Source organism: Gracilinanus agilis, chromosome 4 (assembly GCF_016433145.1).
Source record: "Gracilinanus agilis isolate LMUSP501 chromosome 4, AgileGrace, whole genome shotgun sequence".
Classification (NCBI taxonomy): domain Eukaryota; kingdom Metazoa; phylum Chordata; class Mammalia; order Didelphimorphia; family Didelphidae; genus Gracilinanus; species Gracilinanus agilis.
Window position 1 is genome coordinate 411,269,325 of NC_058133.1, and position 22,044 is coordinate 411,291,368.

General features: G+C 37.4%; 2 protein-coding genes across 2 annotated transcripts in view; one reads left to right on the forward strand and one right to left on the reverse strand.

Moving 5' to 3' along the window:
• Nucleotides 1-12,169, reverse strand: part of PPIL4 (peptidylprolyl isomerase like 4) — a 30,650-nt gene extending 18,481 nt beyond the window's left edge. Inside the window, exons 1-8 of the mRNA XM_044674722.1 lie at nucleotides 12,100-12,169; nucleotides 9,969-10,036; nucleotides 9,817-9,881; nucleotides 8,724-8,841; nucleotides 6,614-6,756; nucleotides 5,677-5,773; nucleotides 3,971-4,087; nucleotides 1,479-1,603 (exon numbers count right to left, since the gene is read on the reverse strand). Coding sequence (XP_044530657.1) covers nucleotides 1,479-1,603; nucleotides 3,971-4,087; nucleotides 5,677-5,773; nucleotides 6,614-6,756; nucleotides 8,724-8,841; nucleotides 9,817-9,881; nucleotides 9,969-10,036; nucleotides 12,100-12,169 — 803 coding nt within the window. The remainder of the gene's footprint in view (nucleotides 1-1,478; nucleotides 1,604-3,970; nucleotides 4,088-5,676; nucleotides 5,774-6,613; nucleotides 6,757-8,723; nucleotides 8,842-9,816; nucleotides 9,882-9,968; nucleotides 10,037-12,099) is intronic.
• Nucleotides 12,168-22,044, forward strand: part of GINM1 (glycoprotein integral membrane 1) — a 31,388-nt gene continuing 21,511 nt past the window's right edge. The window contains exons 1-2 of the mRNA XM_044675461.1: nucleotides 12,168-12,350; nucleotides 18,796-19,059. Of these exons, the coding sequence (XP_044531396.1) occupies nucleotides 12,168-12,350; nucleotides 18,796-19,059 (447 nt within the window). The remainder of the gene's footprint in view (nucleotides 12,351-18,795; nucleotides 19,060-22,044) is intronic.

The window sequence follows — 22,044 nt, forward strand, 5'->3', positions numbered from 1 at the left end:
CACTGCATGTGATCCATTTCCTCTTATGACACCTATATTCTCTTGTATTTCCTCTTCCCCCATAATTCCCTTTCCTCTTTTTTTTTTTTCCATTGCTGCTTTGATATCTCTGGCCCTGCTGCTAAAATAAAAATATCTTTGGAAGCAAAGAAAGAGGAAAGAGAATAAGTCCTCCTTCCTCTAATCTGGGCTTTCTACTTCTCCCTTTCTCCTCTTCTCGGTTCCTCCTACCTTTCTACATTGAAAGTAGAAAATTGTTACTGTCAACTCTGTGGTCCAACGAAACCAGTGAACTAAAATGGAAGCAGCCACCACACCCTGATACCAAAGCTCCAAACCAAAAACCAAAAGGAAAGGAAATCCTAAAAGTTAATACTATCAATTACTTGCAAATTGTTTCATTTTTACCTCCTCTTCTGCTTTAAGAAAGGAGGGAAAAATTTTTGAAGAAAGTGAGAAATGTAAGGAAATCTAAAATTCAAATTAGCTTTATTATTAACTTTTATTTGCCTCTGGGAAAGTTATTAGTTTTTAATGAATGGAGATAAATGACTTAAAAACTGATGAGTGTGGTGTCATAGGAAGAGCACCAGACTTGGAGGCAAAAACCTAGGTTCTAGTCTTTTACTTCCTACAGGACCCTGGAAAATCACTTAATTTCTATGAGCTTCAGTTTCCTGTAAAATGAAGAAAATATTTGTTCTACACACTTCTTGGGGCTATAAGAAAGGACAAATGATTTTTTAATTTTAATAACAAATTTCCACATAAGTTTTCCCAAATTGTATGATCCAAATTGTCTCCCTAACCCCTCCCAAAGCTGGCAAACAATTCAATCTGTGTATTATCATGTATTATCACATAAAACATATTTCCATATTATTCGCTTTTGTAAGTGAATAATCTTATAAAAACCAAAACCTCAAAACATATACCCAAATAAACAAGTGATAAATCATGTTTTCATCTGCATTTCTATTCTAACAGTAAGAAAGCACAAATATGATAGTGTACATAAAGCATGTTAGTCATAAAAATCTACCTAAATATAAACTACTATTATTATTAACGTCAGTGAAAGGGTGAACTAGGTAACACAATGAATAGAATACCAGGCCTGGAGCCAAGAGGGTCTGGGTTCAAAACTGTCCTCAAACACTTCCTAGCTATGTGACCCATAGCAAATCACTTAAGTTGCCTAGCCCTTGCTGCTCTTCTGTCTTAGAACTAATACTAAGACAGAAGGTAAGTACTTTTTTAATTAGTTAAGATGTTGGTGATTCAAGAACTATAGGAAACCATTAATTCACTATTTTAGAGGCAAAATATTAGGAATAAAGTCTATCTTCAAATGCTATAAATATTTACCAATAAAAGTTGAACTAACAATCATTTTATGTATTAATCAAATGTATACTCTTTAGCAAAGGATCTTATTTATTTATTTCCTTTTTCTTCCTCAAATGAATAGGAATTACCTTTTTATGGGCCCAAATCTTGAAAATATTATTTCCAGATCTTCATCTGTGGTCACTGGATTCAATTTGCACACAAACAGGACATTTTCTGGAGGTTTGATATCTGCATCAGGTAAATCTCCTACCTGAATTAAAAGTTTTAAAATGTTATTCCTTTTAGTTAAGAATATTTTTAAAATTCTAATTAGTCTCATAAAAAATTTGCTAATGAATCTGAAACTGTATTTATGAACTGAATGCCCAAGGAAACTAGTGATTAATAAATCTTTTAAATGAAGAATAATATGAAATGTTCCTGATGAAAAGAACTACTAAAAGGGACAAAGGATCTTGGAACATCCCTCATTCCATGCTCTCACCTCCATCATCCTACTTAGTCGCTTGCCCTGAGGATCTTAGTTTAATAATTTTAATTTATTATTTATAATTTATTAATAAATGTAATACAAGAATATTGTGAGAGACCTCTGTGCTTCCTTATGTTTTTATACAAATATAGATAATTTATAACATATATATAATACATGTTATATGTAATATAAGCAATATAAATAATAAAATATAAATATAAATAATAGTAGTTATTGTGGAGAAAATCACATTTCCTAAAAGCCTGCATGTGGACCAACAGAATAGGGCGCATCAGTAGGTAGTCTATGATAAATGTGGTATAGGCAGTGTTATTTAAAATCACTTGGGATATTTGGAACTACATTTCCCGTGGTCCAACGGCTTTCCTGTTTTAGATGACATCTCCAAGGTAAGGGACGGCTTTAAATATTGGGAAGTGACTTTGAACATCCTCTTTAGCTACCTGGGCGCATGGAGATGCGAAAGGTAAAATGACTGAGGCGAGGTTTGAATAGGTTTCTTACAGGCACGTGGTCAATTTATCTCTATCAGCATGGCTTTTATTAAAATACTATTCTCCCTTTTGATCTCGGCCATAATCATTTTTAAAAATAACAGCAGAAAGGCAAATGGAGGGGGCAGCTGGGTAGCTCAGTGGAGTGAGAGTCAGGCCTAGAGACAGGAGGTCCTAGGTTCAAACCCAGCCTCAGCCACTTCCCAGCTGTGTGACCCTGGGCAAGTCACTTGACCCCCATTGCCCACCCTTACCAATCTTCCACCTATGAGACAATACACCGAAGTACAAGGGTTTAAAAAAAAAAAAAGGCAAATGGAACAGAAAACCATTATCCTAGTTACCAGATTATTGAGGGTGGATAATATTATATTTAAAAGTTTTAGCTTTAGAATGAAGAGAATGAAGAGAACATCTTTACTAAAGCTACTTCTCTCCTATAGAGTATCAATTAAAATAATGGATTTCTTTTCAAATGAATAAAAAAGGCAATTTAATAAAACAACATCTACTCTAAAATAACATTGCCATTTAATTCACAAAGTAATAGCAAGCAATTAAAGTTGGCAGTAAATATAATTCAGAGAAAAGGACACAGTATAATGGAGTTTATGATGGCACATAAATATAAATTTCATTATTATGAAATGAGAGGCAGCACACTCCCATCTTTCCAATGTTCTTACAATCTTTCACCTTACTCTACACCACATACTCTTTAATACAGTGACGCTGGCCTCCTAGGTAAGCCACAAACAAGATATTCCATCTTGCATCTTTGAGCATTTTCTTTAGCTCTTTCCCCATCCCTGGAATGTCTCCCTTCTCTGCTCTGAATAGTGAGCCCCACTGACTTCAAATCCCAACTAAAATTCTATCTTCCACAAGAAGCCTTCCCCAATCTCTCTTAAATTCTGGTATCTTTCCTCTATTAATTATCTCCTTTTTATCCTGTATATGGTTTGTTTGAATTTATTTGTTTATATGTTACCTCCTCCCTTACATTCAAAGTTCCTTGATGGAAAGGACTAGCTTTTGCCTCTTTTTGTATGCCCAGCACAATGTCTGACACATAATAGATGCTTTAGAAATATTTACTTATTTACTGGTTAAAATTATCAAAGTAAGAGCTATCTTGCAGCTTAATATACTGCTTAAGAAATTGTGCAAGGCTGTACACTGTGGCACAATTGAATGTAATGGATCTCTCTACTAGCAGCAATGCCAGGATCCAGGACAATTCTGAGGGACTTATGAGAAAGAAAACCAGCCACATCCAGAGGAAGAACTGTGGGAGTAGAAACACAGAAGAAAAACATTTCCTTGATCACATGGTTTGATGGAGATATGCTTTGGGATGTTGACTCTAAATGATCACTCTATTGCAAATATTAATAATATGGAAATAGGTCTTGATCAATGATACTTGTAAAACCCAGTTGAATTGCTTGTTGGCTATGGGAGGAGGGAGGAAAGAGAGAAGGAAAATAATATAAAACATGTAACCATGGAAAAATATTCTAAATTAATTAATTTAATAAATATATTTTTTAAAGAAGTAGTTTACTGCCAATCACGAAAAAAAGAAATATGTGCAAGAATATATGTAAGCAGAATGTGTTCTTACCATTTCTAAAAGAATAGCCTGAGTTTTTGCCTCCTTCTCAGCCATTATTTCTTCAATTTCTTCAGCTGACCTCCCTTTGAAATCATCAATTTCTTCATCTGCTCCTATTCGGCCACTCTACAAGGGGAAAAGGCATTTTGTAAACAATAACAAAAATTATTAGTCCATGTATCTAATATCTAAGAAACAAAAATATTATATATATACATATATATAGATATAAAAATAAGGTATACCTTACCTTTCTATAGTTTATTCAATGTAGTTTGAAAAAGCAATCAGGAGCAAGCTTATAAAATGAATGAAATTAATCTAATGGCAACCAAAATGACAAAAACTCTGGCAGAAATCAGCCAGTGTCTAATAAATTATTGAATTCCAAAAGGAAAACAATGCCATAAATGGTACCCAAACCCTTAAAAGTTGGATTTTAGGCCAACAGCAGTTTAAGAGACAGAGATAGGGACTGGATGTGCTTTCACAAGTACAGAGAACTCCCAGATGAGGAAACTCCCTCTACCAATGCAAGTGGAGATGTTCTCTGCGACTTCTAGTCTTAAAGAGTTGCCTAGAGCACTAAGATGTTATGTAACTTGTCCAAGATCACCCAGGCAGGATGGGTCAGAGGTGTAACTTGAACCCAAGTCTTCTTGGTTTCAAGGCTACCTCTCTATCTACTCACTAGGCTGCTTTTGTTTGAAGGGGAAAAAAAATTGGGAAAAATCTACACCGATCCAAAAAAGTTCCTCAATTGAAAGGAACCTCCCTAGGAAATCAACTTAGTTTAGACCAGTGATTCCCAAAGTGGGTGCCACTGTCCCCTGGTGGGTGCTGCAGCAATCCAGGGAGGCGGTGATGGCCACAGGTGCATTTATCTTTCCTATTAATTGCTATTAAAATTTTTTAAAAATTAATTTCCAGGGGCGCTAAGTAATATTTTTTCTGGAAAGGGGGCGGTAGGCCAAAAATGTTTGGTAACCACTGGTTTAGACAAAACTAAAATAGTGTCCCAATAGACGAGGAATGCCAGAGGTAGGTTGGTATTGATATTACCCCAAAATTCTTTTTTCCTTTCCTCCTATTGGATGTACAAAATGTTAAAATGCTATATACACCTTTTGGCCTATTCTAATCAAGACCCACACTCCTAGAAATAAGTTGGAACCATTATAATCTCTTCAGCAAGAGTGTTGAGAAAAATTTAAGGCAAAACATCTAATGCATTTTGAAGTTTCCCACACCATTATGTTTTAATAAAAATAAAAGGGCAAAGGGAAAAAAATACTTTGTAGTTAAGATCTACATTTCAAAAGATGGGCAGAAACAGAACTAGTAGAGAATATAAGTAGCAGAAGTAGATTCTATGTGTGCCTTTGAGGAGAAAAAGAAAGTTTTGTTAAAGTAGTGGGGGTAGCCAGAATAGTGTTTGCATCACTTGTAGCTATGAGGACAATGGGGGGAAAGAAGACTTCAAGTTTCCCTAGTTAGCAATTATGTAAGTATTATGGAAATGGTTATCCTAACAAAATATAATTCTGAAGAAATCACTTTAGTGTGAAAAGCATATCTACACATAACAATGTTCACTCCCAAGAAGCTTAAGAAAAATCAAAGAATTCTAATTATATCCCTTCATTTTACAGACAAGAAAAAAGACTTCAAGAGGTGAGGTCATAGCCAGAAAATGGTAGAGTCAATATACTTACATCTAGTTGTTCCTTGGTTGGTTCTGGTGATTGATCAGGAATTGGTAAGCCAGCTGGGTCATCAAAAGGATCATCTAAAATCACTGTATGATTTATCCTTACAAATGAAAAGCAAGTATTTGAATTAAATTGTTCCAGAATCTATAAATTCACCATTAATTATTTTAATTAATAAAAAATAAGCAATCTTTTAATTATTCAAGTCAAAAGAAGATCTATACCAAGTTCTTAAAACCTGCTGAACCTAAAGAAATTATTATAACTTGTGTTTTCATGTTATTTATTAATATCTGATATGACATTCACCTGCAATGACCTTTAAAGTAGAGAACTACTCAAATGTTGAAATCCTAAACTTTTGCCGTATTTCATTATCGATAAGACACATATGCCAATTCACTAAGTTGTAAGTATCTGCCTAATTTAGTCAATGCATAGTTATTTTGCATATAAACTACATTTACTTAACTGTCAACATATTGTATCCACTTCCACTCTATCTGCCCTGAGCCCCAACAGAACATAAAAAGGTCATTGAGGGAAGGGATTATCTCACTTCTATATTTTTATGAGAATTCCAGTCACATAGGAAAAACCTAATAAATATCTATTGATTAAGTGAATGATTATGATGAACCTAAGTTCTTAAAGGCTGCTCTAGTTTTTAAAAAAAATAGGCAAGTCCTACAAAGCTGAAAAAGCTTCAACTAGAGACCCAATAGCAGCCTTTGATCTTGTTGCCCAGGGCCCATGCCAGGTAATTTCAGAGAGGCTCATCAACAGACAGCTAATCATAAGGGAATTTTTTAGCCAAGGCTACTCCTAGTCTTCTAAGGCATCAAGGAATTGCACTTTGCTATCAGAAAGGGAAATCTGAATGCTGATGAAATCACAGATCCTTAAAGCACTACATGTAGAGCATAAATGATAATCATACCTGATATCTTGATAAGGTACAAAGTCTTTGTCAACAAAAGTCTCATTAATTTTCTTGATTACATCCATTCCCTCTGTTACTTCACCAAACACTGTATGCACACCATCAAGGTAATCTAGATTTTCTCCTGTGGTAATAAGAAACTAGACGTGAAAAAGAGAAGATGTATATTACTACATAATAAATATAAACACATTTAGAAAGTATGTAGCTAAAATTAGTCATGAATACAATTCACCCCAAAACGTACAAAATCGATTTTATATCTAAAGAGAAAGTTTTGCATAACCTCAAAACAATATGGAATTGGGGGGAGAATCAGTAGATTAAGAATCATACCTGAAGACAAGAGGTCCTGAGTTCAAAACTGGCCTCAGACACTTTCTAGCTATGCAACCATGGACAAGTCACTTAACTAGCATTGCCTAGCCCTTACTGATCTTCTGTCTTGGAACCAATGCATAGTATTGATTCTAAGACAGATAGTAAGGGTTTAAAAAAATATGGTAATAAGTAATTCCCTGATGTTAGCATAGATTCTGAAAACTCTTAGTTCACTTATGTGTGTGCACATGCATGTATATGTGTAATGTGTGTTAATAGCCAAAGACAGTAATTTGTGAGGTTGCGAAATACTGGCTAATTTCAAATGGAATCTTAATGTATGTGGTGGGATAATTCAGGTTACCAAAAAAGTAAAAGTAGATTAAAGATCTTAAACTTTGAAATGATCATCTCATCTTCATCTCTAGTGCCAGGTTTGTCACTCTCTAACCAGGATGCTTTGGGGAAGTCACTTCACCTCTCTAGGCCTCATTTTTCAACAATTAATTTAATGACAACAATAACAATAATAGCAACTATAATAGGATCTTAGATTTATGTGGAACATGAAATTTACTAAGTCCTTTTGCAAATGTTTCATTCAAGATATATCTATAATTAGTATTCTCTTTTTACAGACAAGAAAACTGAGGTTTAGAAAGTAAAGTGATTTGACTGAAATCACACAATTAGTAAGTGTAAGCAGTGGCACTCAAATCCAAGACTTCTGACTCCCAATACAGCATTCTTTCCACTACACTGAGCCAAAAAAAAAAAAAAGGATTATCCAAAATATCTTCTAGATCCTTCATTAACTTCCATTTAATTGGTTTCTTTTTCATTACAGGATTCAAAAGAAGGATTAGGAAATGTTTTTTAATGTTTAATGTTTTTCAATGTTTTTCAAAATGGAAAATGAAAGAATAAATAAGCTGTAATTAAGGGGTTTAAAAAGGCTTAGTTATATAATGTTGTATAATGATCTGAAATCAGAAGGGGGGAGAGAAGGTAAAGGAAACTTATCTTAGAGGAAATTATCTTACACAATCATGGTTTAAAAGTAGTTAAATATGCAAACAAGGAGAAGGGAATAAAGAGAGTTGCTGACACTTGAACTTCACTCTCATCTGAACTGGTCCAAAAAAATTACACACGCACAATTGGGTACAGAAATATAGCTAACTCAACAAGGAAATACAAAGGGAAGGGAAGAAGGAATTTGAGGAAGAGTAGATTAAGAGCCAAAAACATGAGCAAAACAAGCAACCTAAAGATGCACGAAAATATTTATAGGTCTTTGGAGTATCAAAGAGTAAGAATTTGAAGGAATATCTATAAACTGAAAAATGGATGAACAAGTCATGGTATATAAACATGATGAAATATTATTGTGCTATCCTTTTTTCAATGCAATGACCAACAAGGTCTAATGAGGAAACATTCTACCCACCCCCTGATAGAAAAGGAAAGGACTGAGGATGTAGAAATATTTTTTTGCTATTGGCCAGTGTGAAAACTGACTACACATATTTGTAATGGGTTTTATTTTTCTTGGGTTCTCAACTTGGGGAAGGGTATGAAGGCAAATCTTAGCTGATTAATACAAATAAAATACATATGTTAATATAAATTTAAAAATATTAGAATGGGTTAGTGAGAAAAAAGTATGAACCTTGTTCAAGTGAGTCTCACCTTTCTAGAATTGTTGCAATAGATCTATTTACAGGTGATCCTCCCCATTCCTCAGATGTAAAAGGCTTATTTATTCAACTATAGCTGAACTCACCTGAGATCCATGTTGATCACTGCCATTGTTGACCATAGATACTGTGCCCTTTTTCTTGTGCTTAATTCTTGGCATTTTTTCTGCCTCAAAAAACCTTGCTTGATCACCATACAGTTGCCTGAATAATACACAGCACTATTTTTAATAACTATAAATATGCAAAGATGAAATCATAGTAAAAAAACAGATACTCAGATTTTCAAATAAAAAATATGATGAAATAGTTCGATTATCTAATTTTTGTTTTTGACCTTAAAAATGGAAATTACTAGTGAAAAACTGTTTCTATATAAGTGTTGAATTTAAACATTTCCAACATTTTGCTGGTATTTTCTATAATTCAACATCAGCAGGGAAAAAAATTCTAAATGATTTTACATGGTTGAAATCTAGTATAATATCATAGGCATATTGAAAGATGATAGAAAATTATGCATAACTTTCTACTAAACATCAGAAGATCAACACATTCTTCTTTCTCTCACCTGAAATAAGAAGTACACACAAAGTTGAATATACAAAATGAATTTATCGCTTAAAGCCTAAAACAAGGGTACTTGTGTAGTAAATAATGTAAAGGAAAGTATTGTTCATCTTTTGAAAAAATATATACTTTTTCATATTTTAGAGAACCAGTAGCAACAAAATGCTCACTGATGCTCCATCAACAAAGCACACATGTTGATATCTTCCACATATTCTTACTCAACTTCTCCCATAAGAACTCTCATTCACACAAAAACTGATCAAGTTTAGCTTTGTAGCTAGGGATCAATCAACTGCCCTGACCTTGCCACCTTTGGTACCATTAGTACCACCCCTGAACTCACTGGGCCAGCTAATCCCAGATCATTTACAAATAATACTTTTAAGAATGTAATCATGATTCCAATATTACTTTCCATTACCTCCCTCCACTCCCCAACAAAATTCCTTCAGGAAGTTAGGCACATTTGAAAGTGCTTTAAAAATCATAAAAGCACAATATAAAAGTAATTTAGTACTATTATAATAGAGATGTACAAATGCAGCATAATAATTAGCATTCAAATAGGAAATTCATTTTTTTGCCATATAAACAAAATGTACTTACACAAAGACTGACTCTCCTCCACGGCCAGTACCCATAGGATCACCAGTTTGTATAATAAAATCTCTCTACAACATACAAGATAGACTGATCAATTGATATTCTGAGTTGAATAACTTAAGCAATGAGGAAATAAGTAGCAATAATCAACTTACCTGTACATTATGAATGAGACAATAATTGTAGTACTTTATTTTGCACAACTTCAGAAAATTCAAGCAAGCTGAAAGAAATGAAAACATTGTAATTCATCACAGCAATTGAGAAATTTTTTAAATAAGCAAAAACAAGACAAGTTCTGAATTTACTTCAGTTACTAGAAAAGAAAATAGTGGACAATATATCTTTTCTGGTGTCTGTTAAAATGTAAGTTCAAGAACAAGAATTGTTTCTATTTTTTCCCTTTCCTTTCCTTTCTTTTTTTTTTTTTTAAAGTATTTGCATCCCCAGTAATTAGCCTTGGGCTTGGCACATAGCAAGTATTTAATAAATGCTTATTAATTGATTGGTTACACTAAAGGCCCAAAAAAAAATCAGAAAGGGGATTTAAAGGAAATTTAACATTGAATTTTTCTATTTTCTCCTTTAAGTTCTATTTCACTAGGAATCTGTCAGCTGCAGACTACCAATAAAAAATAAGCTATATAAACGTAAAAATTATCTATATTAATATTGAACAAATACAAGCAAAATTTGTTTAACTGGTCTGGTATAGTATACTATAGTCACTAGACTACCAAGCTAAGAACAAAAAAAAAGGTTAGGAACATATGCCTTAAACAGAAAGATTTCAGTAGGTGCTATGAAAAACATACATGACTTGGCAAGACCTGGATTTGTATCCTACTGCTAACACTTAACTAGCTGAATAACTGTCATTTAATCTAAGTCTCAATTTTGTCATCTGTAGAATGGAGTAATAATGCCTATATTACATGCCTCACAAGGTTATGAAGATTAAATGAGATAATATGTAAATAAAAGACATACAATATAAAGGTCAATTATTATTAAATAGGTTAAGATGTGAAAGGAAGTACATTCCAAAGATGGGATATGATATGTACAAATGCAGAGACTAGAAGAAATTAGGAAGGAGGAGACTAGAAAACTAATATTCAATTTTGGCTGGAATTTAAAATGCAATATAATTATGTAGTATGAAACTAGGATCTAAGGGAGAGAAACATGGAGGGTCTTAAATAACAGAGGAAAGAGTTTGTATTATGTGTGTTTGGTAGATTTAGTCTAGCAACTGTGCTTGGAAAGGCAGGAGATAAGGAAACCAATTGAAAAGCTATTTTGAAAGGGCAGCTACATGGCTCAGTGGGTAGAGAGCCAGGTCTGATAAAGGAAGGTCCTAGGGTTTAAATCAGGTCTCAGCCACTTCCTAGCTGTGTGACCCTGGGAAAGCCACTTAATCCCAGCTGCCAAGCCCTTACTCTTAACACCTTGGAACCCATCTACAACAGAAAGTAAGGGTTTAAAAAAAAAAAAAAAAAGCTGTCATGAGAGATGGGGGCAGGTCTTCAAGGCCTGCCCCCAGTCCCTTCAACTTTCCCTTCTAAAATTCCTTCTGCTGTTTTTCTATCATGGCTTTACCTAGTAAGAAATTCCCCTTATCAATCACTGGGTCACACCAATATGTATCAGAGGCAGAACTCGAACAGAAATCTTCCTGGCCCTGAGCACAACCACCCTCTCTGTAGTTCCTTCTACCCTCCGGGGTCAAACAAAAGTCTAGTCCCCCTTGCTTAAGCTGCCTTTCAAAGACATGAACACAGTTAGCCACGTCTCCATTTCCATATAAATCCACGGCATTTAATAAGTCTACAGTGAACAACACTACGACCTCAGCAGCCCGAGGAACTTTTCTACCAGAGAACCGGTTAACCTGAGAACGAACTAAAAACTTTCAACGTGGGACCCACCTGCAGCAGTGCAGACTGCCACCCAGCTTCAGAGTTTCGGGACTTCGGTTATAGAGCTACAAAAGGTCGGAGGTTGGTTTGAAATTAAGATCTTCCTGACCACCACTGCCAAGGCTGCCTCCAAAACACCCCACGGCAGAATCATTTACAAAAGTAGCAGAGTCCTGCTCCCCTGCCAGAAACTCTTCCAAACAAAATGACCGTGGACGAAAATAAAGATTTGGGTAAAGGGGTTGGAAAAGGAGGATTCTCAAGTTCTAAGGGCCCAGTTGGGGGGAGTCCCGGGGTACAGGAGTGAGGCGGGAGAGCTGAGGAAGGCAGCGGGAGGGCCAGTGACTCCAGCACAGCTACTCACCCCGCGGCCGCTCTTCTGTGTACAGATCAATAACGATGTCGCCCAAAGTCGTCTCCAAGAGCACTGCCATGACGCCGGGACCCCCAACCCAGGGAGCCGAGAACTGCGAGGTCCAGCAGCTCTTCCGCGAGGGAAATTCTTTGGCGCGGGCGCCTCTATCTGACGTCACGACTAGAGCGACGCAGCGACCGAGCGTCTTCGCCGTGGCGGAGCGTCGTCGTTATAGCGACGGCCCGACTTCACGCTTTTCTGTGCTTCTAGATCATTACTCCTTTCTTCGCTGTATTCCATCTCTCCCTGAACCTCGAAAAGAGCCATTTTGTACCTGTAAATCTTTTTCTTCATTCTTTGATTTTTGGGGGGTATAGGCTTAGTAAGGGTAGAGCTGGGTCACAGGCCACGTCTAGTTTAGTCACTTTCTAGACATCGTTCCAAATTGCTTTCCCAGAAGGGTTGGACTGATTCCCAGCTCCATCCATGGGCCATTAGTGTAATTCTTTTTGACACAGCTCCTCCACCATTTGTCATTTTATTTGCCACTCTGATAGATAGGAGTTGTAACATTTTTCTAATTATTAGTGCATTTTTCCAATGTGATTGTTGAATCTTTGAAAACTGACAATGCCTTTAACCATTTATAGATTGAGGAAAGGATGAGGAGAACCCCAAGAAGGTGGTAGCTGAGCTGGACATTAAAGGAAGCCAAGGAAACTCTTCAGTCTCTGAATTCCTGCTGTTGAAGAGTTTGAAAAGTAATAATAGCAAGAGGTGAGAATCTCTGAAAGTGACACTGAGGAGTAAAGAAGTATTCCTCTTCCTGGCCTGGTGTATTGAGGGATATGAGAAAAGGTGCAAACAGAACTGGAGATATGGCAGTGACCAGGGATTCCGTATCTTCTGGAGGAAACCAGCTTTCTCTGAGTGTGAGAAGTTGTACTTTGAACGTTAGTTTGTAAACATTCCAACTGGGCTCCCAGAGGGCAAGATGAGAGAAGAACAAAGTGGAATATGAACTTGGGAAGAATATAGAGTGATAGGAGAAGGAAGTTTTCCCCTAAGCAGCCTTAGACTCCAAGTCAGGTAGATTTGGTGAAGAAGTTAAGTTTGCCCACTATAGGATAATAAGTGGTTTCACCCTACCTACTAAACCAAGGCAGCTCTACTCAAAATATTAATTTTTTTCTCCACCATGGTGTTATAGGTAACTAGCAAAGTGAAGGTGATTGAGAGCCAGGGGGGAAAAAAGATTCCAGAACTTTGGTGGTTGGCTGGCAAAGTATGCTTCCCAGAATGCTCCAGTATATGTATTGAATATGTCAACAATTGAGTCTGATGATTTGGAAAGAGCTTATGTAGTCTCAGAAATCCAGAAATGGAAGGAGAAATGTGGAGCAAGGAAAGAACATGGGAAATGGATTACAGATACTGGAAAACTGCTTTTACCAAAAGATTTCTATACCTATTTGTGTCAAGCCATTCACACAAAAGGTCATCTATCAAAAGGCAATGTGCACAGGAAATAAGTACTGTTACAAAATAAGATCTGTAATAGTTGTTCTGTTTGCCAAAAATTCAATCAAAGTGCATTCAGAAAGAAAGGTTTCAGTGGTAGATCTTTGGAATCTTCTTTTTCCTCTGGCTGTCAATCACCTTCACTTTGCTAGTTCCCTATAACAATAGGGAAATGATACTGGGACCAAGTGAAAAGAAACTTAATGCTTGGGCCTTGGTGGTTATAGTATAAGGTAAATGATGAGGAAGATGATGTTGTTGCTGTTGTCATTTGTGTCCTTCATTTGGAAGAGGGCCAATGACATCAAGGCATAGGTGAATTGGATTTAAATGAGGCAGAGTTGCACAAAGCTGTCGACCTCACTCTCTTCCAGAATCATTGAAGTCCAATGGCAATACAAAATTCAGGATGACTGGTGATGGCCTGGGATACAATGATGACTGGCTAGATCTGGCCAAGCTCTGAGCACTCCACAACACCTGCTTTGGCTACCTTCATGGCCACTAGAACAAATCATTCTCATTTGCTTGTTCCACCAGGGAAGTCCTCACATGCTTGGGGTAGACATCCCCTTAAGGTACCATTTAGCAGTCGGCCAATTTGATTTTACTAGGATATGACTGCTGTGCATGGTATGGCTTTTTGGGGCCATAGGTGAGAATTGGGTGATAGGTAGACACCAACAGTGAATGAGTAATTCTGGCAAGGGCTTAGCAAACCTTCATACCAGAGGTTCTGTTCCTCCCCTAACACCTCATACATAAATATAGATGAGGAAGATACAAAAGAAATTGAACTCCAAGAGTCTCTCCAAAGTCTTGTACCACTCTATGATTTAGACCCTCTCTGGAAGATAAATACATTTCAGGGGCTACTGAATAAACAACCCCCTTCCCATTAGACTTGAATTTTCCATATAACTATAATAATGAGTCTTTCAAAGTTGTTTTCCCTTACAATGTTATTATATAAGTTGTTTTCCTGCTCCCTTTGCTCTGCATCACTTACTAGAAATCTTTCCAGATTTTGCTGAGACTGACGTCTTCATCATTTCTTTATAGCACAATATTGTTCATGTCCTATAATTTATGCTATAATTTGTTTAGCCACTCCAAAAATGATGAGCACCGCATTAGTTTCCAGTTCTTTAACTCCACAAAAAAGCTGCTATAAATAACTTTTTACATATGGTTCATTTTCCTTTTTTTTAAAATCTGAGTTATAAACCTATTAATGATATTTCTGAGCCAAAGGATATACCCAGTTTAGTAATTTGGGGACCATAGTTCAAAAATTTTTCCAGAATGGCTAAACCTATTCACAGCTCTACCAGGAGTACATTAATGTGCCTATTTTTCCACAGTGCCCCATCCTCATTATTTTTCATTTTCCTTTTCTGTCAACTTTGCCAATCTGATGGTTGTAACCTTAGAAATTTTTTAATTAACATTTCTGTAGTTATTGGGGATTTGGAATATTTTTTCATATGGCTGTTGATTGCTTTGATTTTACCCTTAGAAAATTGTTCATTTTTTAAATCATTTATCAATTGTAGAATGACTCTTATTCTTATAAAATTTGTATCAGTTCTCTATCTTGGAAATTTATCAGAGAATTGCTCTGAAAATTTTTTGCACTTACCTCTTTCTCTCCTAATTTTAGTCATACTGGGTTTTTTTCTTTCTTTTTTTAAAACTCTTTCCTTCCCTCTTAGAATTGATAACAAGTATCATTTCCAGGGCAGAAGAAGGTAAGGGCTAGGAAACTGGGGCTAAGTGACTTGCCCAGAGTCACACAGCTAGGAATTGTCTGAGACCAGATTTGAATCGAGGACCTCCCATCTCCCTTGTTGCATATTTATGGTTGGTTTCAAAGCTGAAATTTGAAAGATTTTTTTCAATAAAGCAATATTATATTTTACAACTAAGGTAAAAGAAATTTAAAATAGACCAATGCACCTATCCTTCAATCAATTTAATAAGCATTAAGTATATACTATGTGCCATGTTAAGCAACAAGGTGGTGTAGTAGATAGGGTGCTGGCCTGCAGGCAGGAAGACTCATCTTCCTGAGTTAGAATCAGGCCTCAGACACTTAATAGCTGAATGACTCTGAGCAAGTCACTTAACCTTGTTTGCCTCAGTTTCCTCATATGTAAAATAAGCTAGAGAAGGAAATGGCAAACCATTCCAATATCTTTGCCAAGAAAACTCCAAATAGGGTCACAAAGAGTTGGGACTAGACTGAACAACAGTAATATGCCATGTAATTCTGTACATGCTGAGGATACAAAGATAAAAATAAAAGCAGTCTCCTAACCTCAAAAAGTTTACTACTTGGGGAGAGATAAAATGTACATTGATAATTTCAAAGTGCATACAAAGTATGTTGGAGATATGAGGAAAGCATAAACAATTTGGGGAATCAAGAAGAGCCTTCCCTAGTAGGTGGCACATAAGCTGAGCCAAGAGGTGGAGGGGAGGCATAGGCATAAGTCTGTGCAGAAGCACAGAGGTGGGAGGTGGAATGTTTACGAAAAACAAATAAACCAGTTTGACCAGAACTGCAGAGTACACAACTCTATATACTAGTCAGATTGTTAACAAATAGTTTTCTTCACCTAGATTCTTCCCTGTAATTCCGTCTGTAAATTAATAGATAAGATGATCAAACTTTGAAGCAGGAAGTTTTTTACAATTTTATTTTAATAATGACCCACCTATTCTTACTCCCACCTTCCAATGAGAACAAGAAAAACAAAACCTCTGATATAACCATGAATAATCAAGCAAAACATTCCTACATTGGCCATGTCTGGAAAATAAAAAATTTCAATCTGCACTGATTACATTATCTATCTATCAGAAGGTGGATAATAAATTTCATGATGAGTCTTCTGGAGCTGTGGTTGGTCATTGTGTTGATCAGTTCTTAAGTCTTCCATCATTTGCTCATTTCATTTTGCATTTATTCTTACAAGTCTTCCAAGGGCATCCCCTCAGTTTTCAATTTTTTGGTACCAGAAAAAAAGCTGCTTTAAATCTCTTTTGTACATGTTGGTCCTTTTCCTCTTTCTTTAATCTCTTTAGCATATAGGCCTAATAGTATTATTGCTAGTTCAGAGATTATGCTCAGTTTAACAGCTCCATGGTTCCAAATTGCTTTTCAGAATGTCTGGACTTTTTCACATCTCCACCAACAGCCCATTAACATAAATTTTATAAACATACCACTCTGGTCATCACTGCCTGATGACTAGGAATATTATATTTGATTTCTCTTGCACAGTTCTCTGGTACTCTTAAGGAAGTTGGAGGGTCTGGCTCTACAAACAGCTCCAGCCCCTACCAGTGGTGTTCCCTAAATTGTAGGGGATAGTCTCCTACACTCCAGTTCCATTAGCCATGGATTAATCTTTACCCAGAAATACTTCCTTCAGAAGGCACTATCACAAATATACAAACTTAAACTCCAACCTTTGGGAAGCATAATCCCCAATTCCTCTTTCATTACTTCACTCTGGGGAGGATAAGGTGATTATAGTTTAATGAAGTAATCATAGCTTAGCTTGATTCTTGGAAGGTATCATCCCATTGGGAATCCAAACCCATCTTAAAGCCCTAGTCCCAGCTGACTGGCTGCAGGATCCTACCTAGAATTCTAGCTCCAGGGTCAACCATGGCTCAAATTCCTGGATGGGGATCCCTGATGCCACCCAGAAAGAGTTTAGCTCATAGCACCTGCACTGTGAATGACCCAAAATCTTTATCCTCTGAACACAGCCTACTCAGGAACACTGTTTCACCCATTGTTTAAATCTGTCCTCAAGTGTTTTTTAATTGCATTCATGGAGTTCCTAAGAATGTCTTAGCAGATAAAGTCCAAAGTATTTTACATTTTATGTTGATATTTTAAGTGTAAATTTTTTCTATCCCTTCCTGATGGGTTTTGTTAGTAACATACAGAAATGCTGATGATTTGTGTGGCTTACTTTATATCCTGCAACTGTGTTGAAATTGTTTCAATTAGTTTTTTGGTTGATTGTCTAGGAATCCCTAATATCTGAAAAAAAAAGTACTAATTTTGTTTCCATTTTGCCTTTGTTTATTCTCTCAATTTCTTTTTCTTCTCTTATCTTCATAGTTAGCATTTCTATTACTATATTAAATAGAAATGGTGATTATGGACATCCTTGCTTTTACTATCAATCCTGTTGGAAAGGTTTCTAATTTATCCTCCTTAAAAATAATGTTAATGGAGGTGGCTAAGTAGCACAGTGAATAGAGTGCTGGTGCTGAAGTTGGGAGGACCTAGATTCAAATTTAGCTTCAGACATTTCCTAGCTGAGTGACCCTGGGCAAGTCACTTAATCCTGCTCTTCTATCTTAGAATTGATTCTAAGACAAGAGGGTATGGCTTAAAAAAAATGCTGACTTAGTTTTAGATAAACACTATTTATTAAAAGAAAAATCCATTTCTATGATTTTGAATTTCTTTTTTTCCTAACAGAAATGGCTTCCTTTCAAAAGCTTTTCTCTATCTCTTAAATGATTTTGGTTGTCGTTATTAATGAGTTCAGTTATCTTTATAGTTTTCCTAATAATGAACTAACTCTTCATGCCTGGTATAAATTCATTCTGGTTATAGAGTACAATACTTATGATATGTTGCTGCAGTCTTTGCTATTTAAGATTTTTTTTTAATTTTAAATTTTATTAAAAATGTTTGCACCAACATTCATTAGGAAATTAGCCTATAGTTTTCAGTTTTTTCTGGTTTGACTGTACCTGCTTTAGGTATTTGAATCATAGAAGGAATTTGGTAGGTCTTCATCTTTCCCGCTTCCTCCCCCTACCCCCACCCCAGTTTGCATAGTATTAGAGTTACGACATCTTTAAACGTTGATAGAATTTATGAAGTAGGCAATTTTTGAAGGTACTTTCACAAAAACAAATACTTTCTCTGTGATTTAGAAGAGAACATCTTTTAAGCAAGGGTTTTTTTTTTCCCCAGTATTTGTTAATGTTGAATTGTTTTCTCTAAAAATAGTTCTAATTTTCTCGATTAGTATTTCACTTAGATTTTGGTAAATTCATCTTATTAAAATATTTCCTTTACATGAGATTGTCTCTATTTACATAGACTGGAGTATTTTAGGGAAGATCTTTTAGTGGGAACTGCAGCAAGAAAGTGGAGCGCTGCGTGTCCAATCCCCCCCACCCCCCGCGGCCAGCTGCTTCTCCCAGCCCAGAACTCCAGGCCGGCTGGCCCCGCCTCCACTCTCCCTCCTCCCGTCCCCCGTCAGGCCTGCTCGGTCTACCAAGATGGAAGGAGCGCCGCTGCCCGCTCCTCTCCTGCTGCTGCTGTTTCTGCTTCCCTTGCTCCCAGCTCCCGGGCGGCTCTTGGCCGGCGCCTCGGAGCCGCCATCAGCTGCTTCGTTTACCCAGGTAGTGAGCGGGCTGACGCGAGCCCTTCGGCAGGGAACCGTGAACTGGCCGGGGTAGGGGTCCCAGCGCTGGGCGCTTGGGGAACGTCTTTGGGGACAACGACCAGATGGAGAGGGCCGTGATGGGCTCCTCTTGGGACCTGACTGCCCCGGCAGCCCCTCTCAGTGAGGGGTCAGAGCCAGTGCAGGAGGTCGGGGCGGGGCAGGAGAGAAGGAGGAGCAGGGGCAGGGGCTTCGGAGCAGCCCTGCTAGGGGCGAGAGAGGGCCAGGGCACGAGGTGAAGAGTTTAGGGAGCTAGTTAGTGCAGCGAGGGACGGAGACCGAGGACGGGCAAAAAAAGGACCATTTCCGGTTGTTTAAGTTTTACGCTTAAACCTGTTGCTTCCTGGAGCCGCCTAACTTCTCTCTTCTCTCGGAGTTTAGCACCTTAGGGCGAAAAATAAATCCCCAGTCACTTTAATATTTCATAATGGCGCCCTTCCGGGGCAGAGCTGGGGCGCTACTGCTGGAAGTTTGAGTGTTTATCAGGCTAGGAAATCTGGAAGTTGCCTAATGACTGGCAGCTGCGTTCCTGGCAAGGGAAAGTGATACAGAGGATCATCTCCAAGGCTGCTGGGGGGCAGCATCCACCCATGCATGTTGTATTACCAGCTCAGGAAGAGGGTCTGAAAATGATGAAAATCCCAGCGAACAGTTTCCCGAACTTCCTTTGCCTATGCCAGATTTTTTTTAATGAAATGGTGACCATTTAAACCTATTGCTGCCTGTCCGATGGGATTTCAGATTGTAGGGATAAGGAAAGATTTCAAAATGGTAGCCTTTTTTTTTTTTCAGGGCAAATCTTAAGAGTTCAATGCCAGCAGAACCTTGAGAAAATAGGTGTGTCTGGAACTGGTAAGCATAAATTTAGTCATTGACAGTACAGAGGACCTGCCCTCCATCATGCTGACTTGTAATGTTTGAGTTAAGAAATTATTTACCAGTCTAGGATAGGAAAAAGAAAAGAGTCTTTCAATTCTGCTGGTGCATTCCAAGAAGTCACCACACAGAGTATAACTAAAATTATTTGTGTCTTCCAAAGTAATTGGAGATAATTTCATTTTGGCTGCTGGCCTTAAATCTAGGGATTGAGCTCTTGAAGTTTCATTATCTCCACACTCTTCTCCCCACCCCAGTTTTAGAAAGATTCTGATCTAGATCTGGAATTTCATTGCTTTTTGCACAAATGGTGATGAAACTGGATAGTCTAGCATTTGTGATGCGGCTACTAGTAAGTCCTTTGGAACTGAAGGAAGAAAAGCAATCGGATTTTTTAAGACATGATAGTGTTGTTTCTAGGGCAGTAGGCAATGGCCTGGGAATGAGGAAAACTCATCTTCCTTAGTTCAAATCTGGCCTCAGACACTTTGTTGACCTGGGCAAGTTACAGCACCCTGTTTGCCTCAGTTTCCTCATCCCTAGAAGGAGCTAGAAAAGGAAATAGTGAACCATTCTGGTCTCTTTGCCAAGAAAATCCCAAAATGAGGTCACTAAGTCAGACACTACTGAAATGACTCAAAAAGGACAACAAAGTGTTGTTCCTAGCCATACTGGACTATAGGCCTGAACTCTGATTTTATTCATTCAAGAGGTTATCAGAAACAGAGGCCAGGAAATTAGAATATCAAATAAAGTAAAAATATTTGTTTAGTTGTAGCACTTAAAGGAATATGCCTTTAACCTTACTATAATTGGGTTATCAGAAGGGAGGCAGTTGAAAGAAACTAGACCATTTATGCTTGTGCCTCATAATATATGTATACCTTTTTCCTATAGAGTATTCTTGTCTTCAGTCTGGATTCATTGCATTGAGAATGAATAGGGAAGAAGAATAGCATTTAAGAGATTGTGCAGTTTCCATGTTTTCGTTGTACAAATGAGGGAAGTTGAGGCCCAACAGAATTAAATAGCATAGCCAAAGCTGTGGAGAAACGAAAGAGCAGAACTGAGATTCAATTTCGTGCCCTCAAACTCCATTTCTGTGTTTTTCCCCACTATGCCCATTGTCAAGAAAACTAGGATCTACAGTAAAGAGACTCCCTCCAAGGAGACCCAAGGAGCTGGCTCTCATCTGATTTCTGACTCCTTGGCCCTGAGGCTCTAAAAAGATAGATCTGAGCCAGTCATTAGCCAAGGAAAGGGCAGGAGCTGGGTAGCTGGGAAAAAGGGAAACAGGTCAGGGTGAGAATAGTTCTAGCAGAGGAGCTTTGTGCGCTACCATGTGGACCCCAAGGAGCTTATAATTTGATAATGGCGGAGTCAAGAAAAAACAAATATATACAAAGTAAACTATATATTCAGATTAAACAGGAAATGATTAATGGAGGAAAGATAATTGAACTAATACAGTTTGGGAAAGGCTGCTGCAAAAGGTAGAATTTTCATTGGGCCTTAAAAGGAAGCCAGAAAAGTCAGTAGTTAGAAGAGGGAGTCAGTGTTCTAGGTATGGGAGATGGTCAGAGAAAATGCTGGGAGTGGAGTGTCTTGTTCCTGGAACATTGTCACTCTTTGAAAGAGTATGTGGTATGGAGGAAGGTGGGAAAAGACAGGAGAGAGGTAAGAGGGGGCTAGTGTATGAAGGACTTTGAATACCAGAGTATTTTGTACTTTTTTTTTTAACATTTATTAATATTCATTTTTAACATGGTTACATGATTCATGCTTCCACCTTTCCCCTTCAACCCCCCCCCCGCACCCCTCCCCCATGGCCGATGCGCATTTCCACTAGTTTTGTCATGTGTCCTTGATCAAGACCAATTTCCAAATTGTTGGTAGTTGCATTGGTGTGGTAGTTTCGAGTCCACACCCTCAATCATGTCCACCCCGACCCATGCGTTCAAGCAGTTGCTTTTCTTATATGTTTCCTCTCCTGCAGTCCTTCCTCTGAATGTGGGTAGCTTTCTTTACCATAAATCCCTCAGAATTGTCCTGGGTCATTGTATTGCTG